At 42.3% G+C, this 15,630-nt stretch overlaps 1 protein-coding gene across 7 annotated transcripts in view; it reads left to right on the top strand.

The window, feature by feature from the left end:
- dennd5b (DENN/MADD domain containing 5B) overlaps positions 1-15,630 on the top strand; it is a 52,981-nt gene that overhangs the window by 12,645 nt on the left and 24,706 nt on the right. For 5 of the 7 annotated variants that reach the window (XM_041030002.1, XM_041030001.1, XM_041030006.1 and 2 more), the window contains exons 2-4: positions 6,731-6,790; positions 9,875-9,984; positions 12,961-13,666. In XM_041030002.1, the coding sequence (XP_040885936.1) occupies positions 6,731-6,790; positions 9,875-9,984; positions 12,961-13,666 (876 nt within the window). The remainder of the gene's footprint in view (positions 1-6,730; positions 6,791-9,874; positions 9,985-12,960; positions 13,667-15,630) is intronic. The other 2 variants (XM_041030004.1, XM_041030003.1) reach the window with 1 other exon arrangement.

Below are 15,630 nucleotides of genomic sequence, written 5' to 3'. Positions count from 1 at the left end.
ATGAGTAAAGAATGCTGGACTGGCGGCCGAAGCTCAACTGGGGACAAAAGGACTTGCAGGGGACGCGTTTTCCCGTCCAAATCCCCCTGCCCAGTGCACAGATGTGACAATGTGTTTTCATCCTCTGTCACCTCCTCCTCTTCCTCCTCCATCATCGTGCCTGTCGCCGGTTACAGTCAGGTGACAACGAGTGCGATGTAAGCAGCCAGAGCATGCGCCTGAATGAAAATGAGTGGGCCCCCACCGCCACCTGAGTCCCTCCTCTCCCTCTCTTCTCTTTCTTTTCTCCCTCCTTCTTTCTCCCCACACCATCTTTAAAGTGAATAAAAGAACAAAGCAGCATTTGACAGCTCGACAGGGTGATGACATCACCACCGTCACCGTGTCCAGCGGCTGGCCAGCAGAGCGCCGAACAGAGCCAGCTTAGCCCGGGCACTGGGACACTGGACCATTGTAACACAAATGCACAGACACACAAACGCACACTGTCATTGCCAGTGGAAGGTGGCTAAGTCAGTTGAATTTACGCAGACACACACACACTCTGACAAAGGAAAAGGGGCTTGAATGCACCTGTACATATAAAACGCACACACACACACTCTCAGACACACACCCTGTGTTCTCATTCTGACTTAGCCTGGCTCCCTGCAGCTTTGATCCTCATCATGTAAGGATAATTCATAAAGATTAAGAGATTAGAAGGTGTTAACCTCACCTCGTATTAATCTCTTTTTTTTTTTTGTAATCTCTCTCCCACAACTCTCCCAGTTATATGGAACTGCAACAGAATACTAATGGAATTACTGTTTCATCCTATCAGAAGTTTAAAAACATTTACAGTGAAATCAAGGCTGTGATGATGAGGACTCTGGTTGATACGGAGTAACATGTAGATGATGAGTTAAGGCTTGTTTTATGTGCGTTGATGATTTATTATTTTGCTCTCATGTTTCCAGCGCAGTTTTTGTAGTGGTCGTGTGACTCTGTGCATCGAGTGGGATGATTCAATGGACTAAAACTAGTCAGCAGCTTACTGTGAGGACGCTGCTTGATCCCAGACCTAGCACTGTCGGCTCAGTTGACAACATACATATCAATATATGCGTCATAGGCCAATATCGGCTGATAAAACTGGCTGATTGATATATTGGTCCGACTCTGATACAAGCTCCTGGGACTGTGAATGATGATGGCTTTCACACAAATACACGCTGTCTGTACCTTTGTGCTGCTGGTGAAGTTCAGGCAGTGTCATCTGCTTCTAGAAGACTCACACACACACACACACATACATACATACATACATAGTAATGTGCAGGGCCTTGATGCGAGGCAACAAAGCCTGTCAGTCACTCATGCTCCCTGACTGAGGAGTCCACACACAACCACACACACACACACTGATTCTCACACACACAGTCACTCCCAGAGTGTCTGATCACCCGGTGGAGCAGGGGAACAGGCTCCTCATACATTATACATCAGTGTCTGGGGGCTGCATATTATTAGTTCCTCTATGCCCCTTTGCATTTACCTGCATACAAGTGTTTGTGTGTGTGGGTGTGGCTGTGGGTGGGTGCGTTTGTCTGTGCACTGTAATTGGACATTTTTCCCCCCTGTGTGTACTTGGGGAAAGGGGGTGAGCTTTAATAATCCTTTACCTAATGACAAACTGCCTCACACTCACTCTCCTTCTTGTGTTTATATATATGTGTGTGTGTGTGTGTGTTTGTGTGTGTGTGTGTGTCTGGGAACATCCTCCTGGGGCCTATTGCGTGTAATTAGAGGCGCATTAAGTGATTTGTGGCTCTAATGATGCTGTGTGTGTGTGACAGATAATGCCACTCCCCTGACAGTTGGGGTGGGAAACCCCTCCTGCAGGGCTGAGTCAATGACTATTGATGGTAATGGCCTCATTATTGTGATGATCATCAATAGATATACAGAGGAAGTAAAAGGATGGCACTAATGGTTACAGTAAAAATCTCCCAGCTTTAAAGAAAACAGAAAATAGTCCATTAATCGTTTTTGAATTGCTCCTTTAATTATATCACCTTTATCTTTTTTTTTTTTAGTTAGTTAAAGCATTAGGTTCTGAACAGTTGGGACCATTAAAGGTGTCTGAATGTGAAATTCTGGCCTTTAATGTATAATTAACAGTCTCATTAATTTCCCCCCATTAGGCCTGAGAGAATGGAGACTCGCTGACTCCTGAATTTTTTTTTCCATTTGAAAAAAAAAATCCTAAGCAACAAAAGGATGTCACAGAGTCACAGTTGGAACGTTCTCCTTTCCCTCTTGATGCAAAGGTCAGGTTCTTCTCAGGGCCAAGACAAACTGGTCGTTTTTTGTTTTTTTTCCAAAGGCATGTTAATCCCGGTCCTGTTGCCCCGTGACCTACAGCTCATATTCATGACAGGAACGTAAATCGATACAGATTTCATTTATTTAATTAAGGTTGTTACGATTGTAGTGGTTAGCACTGTTGCTATCACAGCAACAAGCTTCTGGGTTCAAATCCACCGGTTTGGCCTTTTCTTTCGGAGTTTGCATGTTCTTCCCATGCTAGCGTGGGTTCCCTCCAGGTTCTCTGGCTTCCTCCCACAGTCCAGTGACATTCAGATGAGGTTCACTGGTGACTCTAAATTGTCCACAGGTGTGATCTGTATGCCAGCCCTGTAACAGACTGGCAACCTACACGTGGACTGACTCCAGCCCCCCCAGCCGTGACCCTTAAAAGAATAAGCTGTATATAATAGATAATGAATTGAGGGATTGTCGTGATTATTATTTATGAATCAGAATTTTGGCAAGTAGAATTAAAAACTTACACAAATAAAACAAAAAAATATAAATAGAGAAAACTACAGCGAAAGCAACGTGGATAAAGTTGTAGATCTTTCGCTGGAGAAGGCTCCCTCATAATTAAGAGAAATTCAGTTAAATAGAATTTGCTGAGCTCAGGGAGTGAAATCAGAGTGGGAATTGAGGGTGGTAATGAGTGTATTATAAATATGAAGCTGGATAAAGCAGTCAGTCTCCAGCATGAGTCCCAGAGGGCCTGGAGGTCTGGGATTAACACTGATTCACAAACATGATTGCTTTTGGTTTGCTGTACAGCACTGCAAAGGAAGGATCCCGCTCTGATGCAGCCTTTGTACTTTCCACAAGGTCAAAGGTCAGATTTTTAGAATTGGAGCTAATATAGGCTAATCAGGTTTCAGATGATAAGTTACGTTTGAGGTCGACGAATGCCAGGTGAAGGTTCACCTGCAGAGTTTGCGTAACACCTCAGAGATGGTCCCACACTTTGGATTTTCTTCTGGACGTATTTATGTATCTGTCCCTGCGATCAACTGACCAATCAAAACATGGTCAACTAAGACTTCAGCCCTGAAAGCTTTTGGCGCCTTTTTAAAGTTCAGGGAACACGAATGAAGGGAGCCGGGCAGACAGACAGACGGAGGTACGGTGATAGAAGAAACAGATAATGCCAGCAGCACTTTGTGTGGTTTTCCTGTTACGCAGCAGCTGAAGAACATTTTCCTTCACTTATGACTGATCCACTGTCTGAACCGAGTGACACCTCGTTTCGCAGAATGACTGGTGAGACTTTCGGTTGAGGTCGAATCCTCGGTGCCAGCCTGCCACAGGAAGGAGGAGTGATAAACATCCACACGAAGAGGTGTAGCAGTTACCTTCCTAAAGCTCAGGGAATTTTTGTCCCCATAATGAGGTGTCCACTGTTTGGATTAGAAAATTAAGGTTCACGTTCAAGCTTCTTTATTTGTACCCGTAGGTAGATTTGTTTTGCAGTCAGATGATCAGATGATGACATCCTTTTGACACATATACAGTCGTCATTTAAAATGGAGGTAGCAATCCTCAGTACCTGTCTGGTGTACAACTGGGCTTGGCTGTGACTCACCAAGCAGACGACTAGACCACTTAACTATTTGGTCTAAGGACTTCCTCTGTTTTAAAGTTGTCTGACCAAACCATGACACTAAAGAAAATGATAAAATGGAAATTAAAGCACTGGGTCCAGTTCTGTAAACCCATATCCAACTGGCATACACAAATACTCCTTTGTGATGCATTCAAAGACACTCAGAGATCAGTAGTTCACTTGGGTCCAGCTAAAGTAGCTTAAAATGTATTCCTAGACAGTAATCAAACATGGGCATTCACCACATTAATGTACTTCCCGCTTTCAGCTACATCGCTATGCCATGCTACGTTTAATGTAAACAAGTAGACATGAGAACTATTTGTTTGCCATAATGGTGTTCCAGTTTTCATGGACCTTGTTTAGTAAGTTGTCTGTCACACTGTTGAAGAGAAATCATATTGTGAATGTTTTACAACAGGAAGTTCTGCTTGCGAAAAAATTATATGTATATACACACATACATGTTCATACTCATACATTTCATAGTACTAGCAGTACATCAAAGTCTTACTCAGTAATAAAGATAAATCTCTTAAAATTGCAATACCTGAACATTTGAAGAGATAGTGAGCTGGTGAGAGTATCAGAGAGGAGAGACTGTAACAGGAAGGACAGAGAGATGAGAGAGGAAGAAACTGCAGAGGCAGCAGCTTTAAGAAATGTTCTAGAGTTACATAATACTGACTGGGAGGTGTGTGTGTGTATCTGTCATAAAGATCAGCAGTATGGAGAAAACCCACAGAGTGCTCTCTGTGTTTGTGTTTGTGTAAGAAAGACACCCATGTGTGGACAGAGTTGCACTTCTCAGTTTATTGAATTCACCAGCTACATAAAAATAGTTGACCATGATGACCCTGAAATTCAAGCCCCTTCTGTGTGTGTGTGTGTACTTGTGCATCTATCTTTGTGAGGACCAATCCAATTTGAGCACTGAGTGAAGACATGTTGGGAAAGTGAGGACATTTTGATCAACTTTAAAGGGCTGTTTGAGGGTTAAGACTTGGTTTTTGGGTTGAGGTTAGTATCAGGTTAGGGTAAGGGGCTTGGGTAGACTTTATGTCAATGTGAGTCCGCATAAAGATAGAAGTACACACTCAAAACTGTATTACGACCCTTTGGATACACAGTCGTTGTCTGACAAGCAGTCCTGCTTTTCCCAGGGAGTTTTGTGCATGGAAGAGAACTGATTAAGGATTCTAATCTTTGGCCTGGTGACTCCGGTGATCACAGTAGCAGCAATGTCCTCACAGGGATTAGTCTACTGTCTGTATCCTCCCACAGTCCATCCAACAACAGATAAATGATCTTGTTTGTATTGTGGTGTAAGCTAGACATTCACAGTAGGCAGTGTAAGCCTGTTTACACTAAATACAGTTGCAGTGTCTTGAAGGGCAATGCTATCAATTTCACACAACAGGATCGCTATAATAGCGCCAGGCAGCATTACTCACCCTGTGAAAACGATTGTATAATGTCTTCGGTGGCTTTTGTCAAGTCTGAGAAAGTAGTTCCTGTGATGTCATAATGTCGTAATCCCAGTATAAACTGTGGGCTTTAAGTTTGAAAGGAATGTGCTTTCAGACAGAGGAGGTATAATTAAACGATATCACCCAGTTGTATGATGGGAAAAGCAGAACTTAGTGTGGAACTCGTGAAACTCATACTATCTTGGCTTCAGCTGGTTCAATGTTGACTTTTATTTATTTCATTTTCATTCAAAAAATCTGATTCTTAGTCCCACAACTTTTATGGAAGTGCAGTGCAGAATCTCAGGAACACCCCTTTAATCCATTAAACCCCTTTAACAACCAGATTTGCCCACTGGTTTTCCCTGATGTAGTTTAAAAGTTGGAGAAATCATCATTCCAAAATTTTGGACAGCATAAAATGTGTTGTGTATGAGCTTGTTTAAGCTCTTTATTGAAGCTCCTTTTTTCTAACTTTATGTTTTGTTTTTTCATTCCATCAAATGAACATATTCAGATGCAGTTTTCCCAAACTCATAGATTTAGTTTTGGAAACCTTGGGGATTGGAATTTAAAATGAAGTTAATACAAAATACACACCAATGTCTGCCTTCCCGTTCTTACAGTTTATTGCATTGACATTATAGATGTGAGCTGTATTTGCTTTGACATCCTTTTGGAGCTTGATTATGATCTAAATACTGCATCGGATAGCGTCAGTGGTTTGCTGCTCCTGAAAATGTTCGCCGCTGTGCTAACGCTCCTGCTAAGGTTTCACTCCAAACTAACACAAAACCACAAGCTGCTCCCTCACCCAATAACTCCCGTCATCATTAAGCCAGAGCCGTGCATCTAAACACTTTCATTTTGGAGTTTTGCAAGTCTGAAACAGCACCTTTTACTCACCAAAAATATTCTCAAAAAGGTCTGATAAAGGCACTTCACACCTTTTAGATGATGACCTGCTGTTTTGTGTCTAACATGCTGCATATGTCTTCATTTGACCTCCATAACTGCACCAGCTATTCACAATTTAGTCACAAATAAAACTAACACAGCAGAGTAAAAAGAGCTGTTTCAGAATGCTAACACTCCCATTCGACCACCATGTGTGTCATGTCTGAAATGCCACGCCATGCTCTGTTATTATATTGATCCTGTACTTGTCATGTTCATGCTCTACTCATTCTCATGCATTTTATTGTTAATGTGCTTTTCTGTGTGCATCAGTTTTGACATTGCGTTCTTTTTCTTTTCTTTTTTTTTTCTTTTTTTGCTCCATGTTTTTCTGCATGTGGCTTGTCGATAGCTTTGTACCAATGGCTCGAAGCAGACCGGCAAGGCAGGGGCGGAGATGCAGCGGCCACAGGTAAACCTCACACTGTCTGCATGCTGTCTGCTTTTTACTCAACTCACCTGCTCCCTTCTTCAGGTACACCTCATAAGCCAAGCTAATATGGCGCCAGCCTCGCTCCAGCTATTGATTAACAGCTCCAAAATGATTTCACTGGGAGAAAAATGATTGGGATTTTCACATTTTTCACACTTAAATGCTTAAACCTATTTTTGTCTCTGTCTCTATTTTTGTGCTCTCTCACTGTAACTGAAAGGTTGCACCCAAATCTTAATAGCAGTGTTAGCATTTTGTCAAGTCTAAATCCAGTAGGGTCCACTTATCAAATCTTAATCCTGACAAATCCCTCATTATTATACTTATTGTCGTCCATCCATCGCTGCATCCAGAACAAGTCCCGGCCAGCAGTGCTAACTACTGCACCACCATACCGCCCTTATCACTTTTATTTATATATTTGTATAATTTTAACTTATAATTTAAGAAAAATTATGATAATAAATGATCCAAGAAAATTCAGCTTGGATCATATTCTATTACTTCCCCTATCATTAATAATGACTCATAAAAATTGTGGAGGTAGGAGGGAACTGTATTCGTATAAAGAAATACATTATTTAGAAATGGACAGATGTGCTCTGCGCTCTGATCAGATGTGAACCATTACTATACCATTACTGTGCTGGGCATACAGAAGGCACTGAGGAGTGGTCAGCTGGATGTGGCTGGAACAGAAGACTGTGATTGAAAAGAATAAGCATATATATTTAGCTTCTCAGGGGTAACATCCAAAAGTTCCCTGATTAGCTTCTAACGCAGTGTGGCTAAATTTCTTCACAAGCAATGGAAAATGAATGGATTGGTTTTATCCACATGTCCTTTATGGGAGAATCCTTCACTCCCTCACTGCAAGGGGGACAATCATTTGTCAGTAATATGTGGCAACAGAAAAATTTTTGGCTTAAAGAAAAGAGGTTTTTGCAAGACACGCAGCTGAAGGAATACATTGGAAAGAGGGCCCCAATTTCAAAACTATATAAACGAACCCCTTTCATTGCTTGCATCAAAAAACTGAAGTCACAATGGGAAAAGGAAATGGGTAAATCTCTTTCCACACAGCAATGGGACTCAGTAACACAATTTTATCAAACCATCCTAGATATAAAGTAATACAGATGAAGACTGTGTTTAGAACATATACATATCCACACAGAAATGGAAGAAAATCATAATGTGTCAGACCACTGCTGGCATGGTTGTGGGGGAGGGGTTCACATATAAATATAATCTGCCATTGCCCAGAAGTAAGAACATTTTATTATTAGTGTGGTATTTTATAGGTTGGTATTAAAGATATGTTATTTCAGAGTAAAGTCTAAAGATCCACTAAATCCAGCTCTGTGTCTGTCAGGGTGAATGGAATTGAACACAATATAACACAGCGTTTGCTAGAATGAGCCTTTCTCTCAGCTAAATGTATTAAATTTGTTTAACTGTTTAAGATAAAAGAATAGATATAATAAGAGAATATATATGTGTGTGCACATGTGTATATATATATATATACAGGCTTTTATTCTCCCCACATCACTGCCATATTCAGTGTGCCTCCACCACCTCCACCTGGATTACACCCTCCAATCCCTTTTATCCTCTTAGCCTCTCTCTCTATCTCTCTCTCACATTCATTTCCTGTCTACGTTGTCCAGTATTTGGGTCATCTCTCTCTCTCTCTGTGAGCTTGTTATCCAAATTAGTCCCTTGTGGTCCCTCTCCTCATCTGAACCCCGTTGAAAGAAATTCCCTGGTCCTGTTTCTCTACCTCCAGGTTATGTTTTGTTTTTTGTTTTTTTAATTTTTTTGTTATGTCCGTCCTCTGCTTGCAGCCCGTAGTCGCAGGAGTTAATAATAGCAGAGGACAGAGGAGGGCTCAAGAAAAGGGCTTCAGTCCTTGTGCTGCAGAGCAATCACAAAGCCGTAGACCTCCTGGGGTACACTTCCAATCAGTGACATTATTATCTCTTCTTTCACATACAGTAACATGGTGTGGTGGGCATTTGTAGAGAGAATCGGGGGGTGGGGGTGAGGGGTCAACCTGTGGCAGGCAGTTCAGCCATGGCTGTGAATCACTGAAACATATTTGTGGGTTTATTTTGCCCTGGGTTTGGCCTCTCAGGTACATATAGGCTAATACTTACTCTTCTAAAAGACAGTAGATATCTACAAGAATTACTCAGGGCTGAAATAATATAGAAAACACCTGAAATAAACAAACAAAAAAAGACTTACGCTTTTTACATAGTATTTTATATTTTAAAAAAACGATAGAATGATCAGATAAGGAAGTAAAGGACAGTGTTTTTTATAGTGAAGATGTGTGGTATCAATGAAAGTCTCAGGACCACATGATATCATTGGCTTTATGACTGAGGATGTCTTACAGGGGCCCAGATTTTGTTCCCTCCACTTTTAAAGCATTGATCCATATTACTATTTTGTAAACTGACACCTGATGCCACTAACTGCTAACTACCACAAATTTGGCTCTGCCCACAAAAAAAAACGTCCCTGTTTATGAACACAAAAAATAGTCTATTTAACGAGCTCTGGTGGACAACAGTGTGTCTGAGCAGCTGTTGGACATGTGACGCCCAACATGGCTGTCCTACATTTGTAGGACATACACACAATGGAATCATAGTAGATGGAAGTAGACAGGGTTATTTTTAGGCATTGGCGCACTAGGCTGTGGCATTAGGGTGCCGTCAGCTGGAGGGGGGCCCAGAGAGGAGTAAGAAATAGACTCAGCAAGAATTTTATCAGGACCAGCATTCTAGCAGTAGTGTGTCCAGTGAGGTGGTACGTGTTGATATGGGGGGGATGGGAAAACATGGATCAGTCCAGCTGCTGACAGAGAGGAATCCCATGCACGCAGTCAAGAGTGGCTGTCAGAGACCAGCTCCATCCAGAGAGTCACATACTGGACATGAGCCTGCTGCCTTTTCTGTCCCCGTCCAATATTCCTCATTCTGCACAGCCTGACATTTTCACGCTGTTATCAGTTTCCCACCAACCACCTGTTTCTTTTGTCTTCTCCAGGCGAGAACTTTGAGCAAAGCCCCCTGAAGAGGACGTTCAAATCCAAAGTTCTGGCACGCTACCCTGAGAATCTGGAGTGGAACCCCTTTGACCAGGATGCTGTCAACATGGTAGGTGACCACTGCACTGAAAGTTGGATTTTACCATTACAAGGGGGTGGGGTGGAGTTTGGACATTCTTGATTACTTAAATTAGGGTTTTGGGGAGACAGAGGCACTGATGGACATCATGGAAAGAACCACACGTTTTAGCAAAGAGACCCTGGATTAAGACACATAGGACTTTCTCAAAGGATTCTGGGTAAGAGGGCAATGACAAACTCCCTCCCTCTATGGACAGTTGAATTGATCTCCTGTTCCTGTGTGTTTTTGGTGGTGGAAAGTCAAACTGATGCTACTGTTTATTAGGGTAGTGGTTCCCTAACTGGGGGGCGTCCCCCCCTATAGGGAACATAGAGCCACTGCAGGGAAGGTATGGATGATCCGGGGAGAATGTGGAGTGAAAAGAAGTTGAATGAAAGTTGTTTATGTAGATAAAATACACAAACGAGTTTTCTGATGCTGTCATTTCACAAAAATTCAGCTTGGATTATTTTTTATTACTTCCCCTGTAATTGACAAGGACTGATAAAAATTGTCCCTAACCACTTTGTTAGGGACGTAAAAAAAAATGATACAAATACATTATTAAAAAAAAAACCCGGACGAGCTGGAAGTGTAATGAAAAAATGACCAAAGATCTTTTCAAGATTTTGTCAATAGCTCACTCGTTATCGTGGAATTATTCTGACGTGCATTTTCCCACTGCTTAAACGCTCTCACTCTGTTTCCATCTGGATGATTAACTTTTGTATAGATTTATCTTTTTAATCCAGTACAAATCTGATTACAGATGCAAACACAAATATTTCTGGCCAATCAACAGATCAAAGTAGTTCATGTGTGAACTCTGAACTGAAAACAATGAAAAGAGCACTGAACAGGCTAAACTGAAGATGTTAAACTTTCAGTGCAGTGACCCTTACACGACTGAATTCTCCATGTGAATGTACAGAGGTGTGTGTGTGTGTTGTGGCTCTGAGTTTATTTTTCCACCTGCCCTGCTGTCAGCACCGCTAAATAATTCAGCCGCCTCACGTCAGAGTGGAAACGGGCCATTATGCTGCAGCGCTGCCACTGAAACCTGACACCTGGGTGATGGCGAGCTGGCAAGGACGACAACTGCAAGACACTGCATCATTTCTCTGTGTTTCTGTGTGTGGTCACTGCTGCAGCCCCTCACTTCCTCCTCCTCCTCCTCCTCCTTCTGCATCATACCTCCTCCACCCATTCATCCCATCATCCCATTCTGCTCCCAACAATACTCCCATCCCAGGACACTCATTGACATAATGCATTCCGTAGCCCCTTACCTTAATCTTAACAACCACAACTAAATGCCTAATCCCAACCTTTACCCCAAACCTGATTCTAACCTAAACCCTAAAACCAGGTCTGAACCCTCAAACAGCCCTTTGAAGTTGTAAGGACTGGCCAAAATGTCCTCACAATGATGGTTTCCAGCCATCATTTGTCCACACAGCCGTAGAAATATACAATACACCTTCATTTTTTTTTGGCCTTCCATCCACACTTCAACTGGTCACATCTCATTAATGTTGCTCAGGTCGATACTCATGACCTTCCTCACGTGGGTGGAACCCTCATGGGTGAAGCACCTGAAATATAATTGTTTTCAAGGCCCCAAAATAAAAAAAGGCAGTTATGGCGATGACCAATGTCAGATGCAGGCTGGGAGAGGAGAAGAGATAATCTGTCAGTACTGATCAGTGAGACAGGACCAATGCGTAATCCAATCAGGTCACCAGGCCTGTGTGTGTTTGTATTTGACTCGATCTTTTTAAAGACAAATTGTGCAAAAGAGAAAAACTGTGTCAAACATCACATATGTAAACTATAAAAACAAGCATGCTAATGTAAATGAATTAGTCTGTTCCTGTCTGCAGAGTTTAAACCTTTATACTTATATGGATTTGATGAGTGTGTGCTTGTTTGTGTGTGTGTGTTGGCGCAGATCGCCTCTCATTTCCAGGCAGTTTGTTGTTGTTTCAGCTCTCAGCAGCCAAATCTGCATAATGAGGCTAATAAGTCAGATTCATTGCAGGTTGCTTGACTCAGAGTTTGGCTGTGAAAGCATCACACACAAGCGCACACTGCCAATATAGCAGAGCTGCCGCAAACGATTATTTTCATTCGTCATTAATCTGTCAATTTTTATGCAGATAAAAATCCATTCTTGTGAAAAAATTGCTTAAAAGATTAATCAAACATCAAAGTAGCTGCTGATCAGTTATCTGTCAGTTAACTGTGATCAGTTGACTAACCTCAGCTATGATTAGTTTGTTGTCAAGTTAAATCTTTAGTTAAATGAATTTTTCTTCAAAAAGCAAAACTGCAGCTCCATAGCTGTTATCCATCTATCCATCCATTTTTTGCCACATGTCCCGGTCCCAGTTTTGGTTGCCAGGTACTTGAGCAAGAAATTTGTTTGTAACAATGGACAGTTAATCTGTGAAGTCCAGAGGAGGCCCTGAATGGCAGAGATACAATTAGCTGAGCCTGGTGTCTTTCCGTAAAACTGCCTCGTCCATTAATTGATTTTAGCTGTGGCTAATAGACAGAAATCAGAAAGGGACAGAATTAATTCTTAGATTGCGAAGCTGATTCTTTTTTGTAAAATTCCTAAATCCAGGTATGACACAAACTAATGTATTTTTTTTCTTTGTAATCATGCTCACTTGTTAAACATCTTTAAACTTTTTTTTTTTTTTTTACTTTGAAGCTACTATGTGTAGAATTTTAAAATTTCCAACTGTGGTGCCCAGTGGTTGTATCATAAACAACAGTGTGGGAGAGCTAAACCATACACTGCACCAGTTTTCAGCAGGGTTCCACAGGCAAAAACATCTGCCATTAGAATAGTTTAACAGATACTATAATAAAAAAAAAAACAACCTTTTAATTATTTTTTATTACAATAGTCTGCTTTGAAGTGGTGATTGACCCCAGTTCCCTCCCCCCCTGCAGCTCTGTATGCCTAAAGGCCTGTCGTTCCGGACGCAGGCGGACAAGCGTGATCCTCAGTTTCACTCTTTCATCATCACCAAGGAGGATGGCTCTCGAATGTATGGCTTCGTCCACACCTTCTACGAGGAGGTGACCAGCCCCCAGATCTGCTCGGCCATGCAGACCCTCTACCAGATGCACAACGCAGAGCACGCCTCCGCCAACCCCCCTTCCTCCTCCTCCTCCTCCTCTTCCTCCTCCTCCTCCAGCATGGACTCTCTGGCTAGCAGTTTAGACGAGGCCGACTCTCCGACCTCCTCCTCCGCTTCTGCTTCTTCTTCTCGGGCAGCAGGTGGCTACGACTCAACGCGGGACACTCTCTACGTGTCCAAAGCTTTGTGTCTGATCACCCCCATGCCATTCATGAACGCCTGCCGCCAGTTCCTGTCACAGCTACACAGGGCTGTCACAGCGGAGACTGCCCCCCCACTGCCACTAGAGAGCTACGTTCACAACATCCTGTACGAGGTGCCCCTCCCCGCCCCGGGCCGCACACTTAAGTTTCATGGTGTATACGAGCCCATCGTGTGCCAGAGGCCCGGGCTCGGGGAGCTTCCGCTGGCCGACTTCCCCCTTGCAGAGGCCTTCAGTCTGCTGGGAGTGGAAAACCTGGTCCAGGTGTTCACCTGCACTCTGCTGGAGATGCAGATCCTCCTGTACTCAGAGGGTAAGCCCACATACACATAATGCGCTGCTGTTATTTTAGAATGCAAATATATAATGTTAGCATTTTGTAACATTTATGTACACGCGCATGCTTGTCTTACTATCTTTGTGAGGACATTCACTGACATAATGCATACCCTAGCCAACGTACTCTAACCTTAACCACCGTCACTGAATGCCTAACCGTAACCCACAATCCATACCATAATCCTAACCAAAACTTAATTCTAACCCTGAATCCTAAGATAAGATAAAATAAGACTTTATTGATCCCACAGTGGGGAAATTTACTTACCAAGTCTGAATCCTCAAAAGGCACTTTTAGGTTGTGTGAACCCACTAAAATGTCATCACAGTGTCAGAATGTCCTCACAACAATGGTTTCAAAACAAAATTTGTCCACACAATTACAAAAAGATATGTGCACACACACACACCTGCTTGCCCGTCAAGCATATCTGGCCCATCAGGGGTCTATCATTACAAACTCATATTGTCCACCATTCAAATAAGGATACCAGATATGTCTGAGTTACTGTGTGTACAATGTTACACAACGTATTTAGAATGTTCCACGTGATGTAACTGCAACTTGGAGCCCAATTTTATGCAAGCTCAAATACATAAAGGGGCTCAAGGATAAGTCTCAGATTAGCAGGCAGATTGTAGGTTAGCAGGTAGGCTGTGCTCTGAACATCTATCTGCAGGCCTCCTTCATTTCAGTCAGACCCCTCTCTTGGCACAGAACATTAATATGAGTAGTTATAGATGGTTGCTTTTGAGGCAGGCTATGCAATGAGGCCTGAAAACTTACACAGGCTGTAGTGTCCCTGTAAAACTCAGTTCTTCAGAGCTGAACCATATCAGACCAACTGAGATCCACAGTGAGATTTTCTTCCTTCTAGGTTTCCCCTTCATGCATTATTCAAAGCTGCAGTGAGACTGTCGTAGGAGTGTGTGTTGCTGGTTGTATTACCCCCACACATGAAGAAGTAACTGTAAACTGCTCTATGGACTGAGATCACCTTTCATCCTACATTCCTCTGTCCTGAGCTTTCTCTGTGTTACTCTGTGTCTCCCCCAGTCTGCAGCACACACTTTCTCTACAGCTTGTTTATTTTCCGAGTCAGGATGAGTCATGTAAATAGAAAAAGGTTAGGACGCACACGCACATCCACACCCTTTACCCTAACTAAAACCCAATTTTAATCTTAAGTCTCAAAAAGGAGTCTCTACTTGATTTAGATTAAGTAAACAAGCCTGTGAATCTGGTGTGGGATTCAATGCCAATTTTCAGTACTTCAATACTAACTTGTACAAAGCACAAAATCAGCAGACAGTCATTTTATTGTTTCCTTTGCAATAAACAGGACAAAGACTAAATGACTGCCACAGTTCAGCAGCTTGAAATGGTATCTGATTAGCCTTAAACTGGACTTGTTTGATCCTGGTTCCTGCGCACCTGTATGCATTTTATATTTTAATTTCTCTCTGAACGTACACATGGACATTTCTACATTTGTGTTTGTGTACAGGTTTAATAAATCAGATTTAGAGTTTGATATAGCCAGCCTAGCTGTTTCTCCCTGCTTCTAATCATTGTGCTACGCTAATTAATGCTTTCAGCATGAAATATGAAGTATGAAGCGTCACAGTCTGACCAGGCTATTGTTGATTTCACTTTACAAACTTTTGGGTATTCAGGTTCCTGCTTGAAATATATCCCTCATTTCCCCCAAGAGTTAAAAGTTAAAAAAGTTTTCATGTTCTCATCCACACCCACAAACCACTGTGTTGCGCTTGTACAACAGATTGTGAGGTGGTGTGTCTCCGGACCCACAGCTTTGTAATGGCACCGCACGAGTTGTAGATTTGATGCTGTAATCCGAGTGGCTGACAGTGCTGCTCTGTATTTGTAATTGCAGCCCAGTGGCTGAGCTCAGAGGGAGTGATTTTATGGCTGTC

The sequence above is a fragment of the Toxotes jaculatrix genome, chromosome 22, assembly GCF_017976425.1.
Source record: "Toxotes jaculatrix isolate fToxJac2 chromosome 22, fToxJac2.pri, whole genome shotgun sequence".
Classification (NCBI taxonomy): domain Eukaryota; kingdom Metazoa; phylum Chordata; class Actinopteri; family Toxotidae; genus Toxotes; species Toxotes jaculatrix.
Note: the sequence above shows the minus strand (reverse complement) of the source record. Positions and strands in the feature narration are given on the sequence as shown.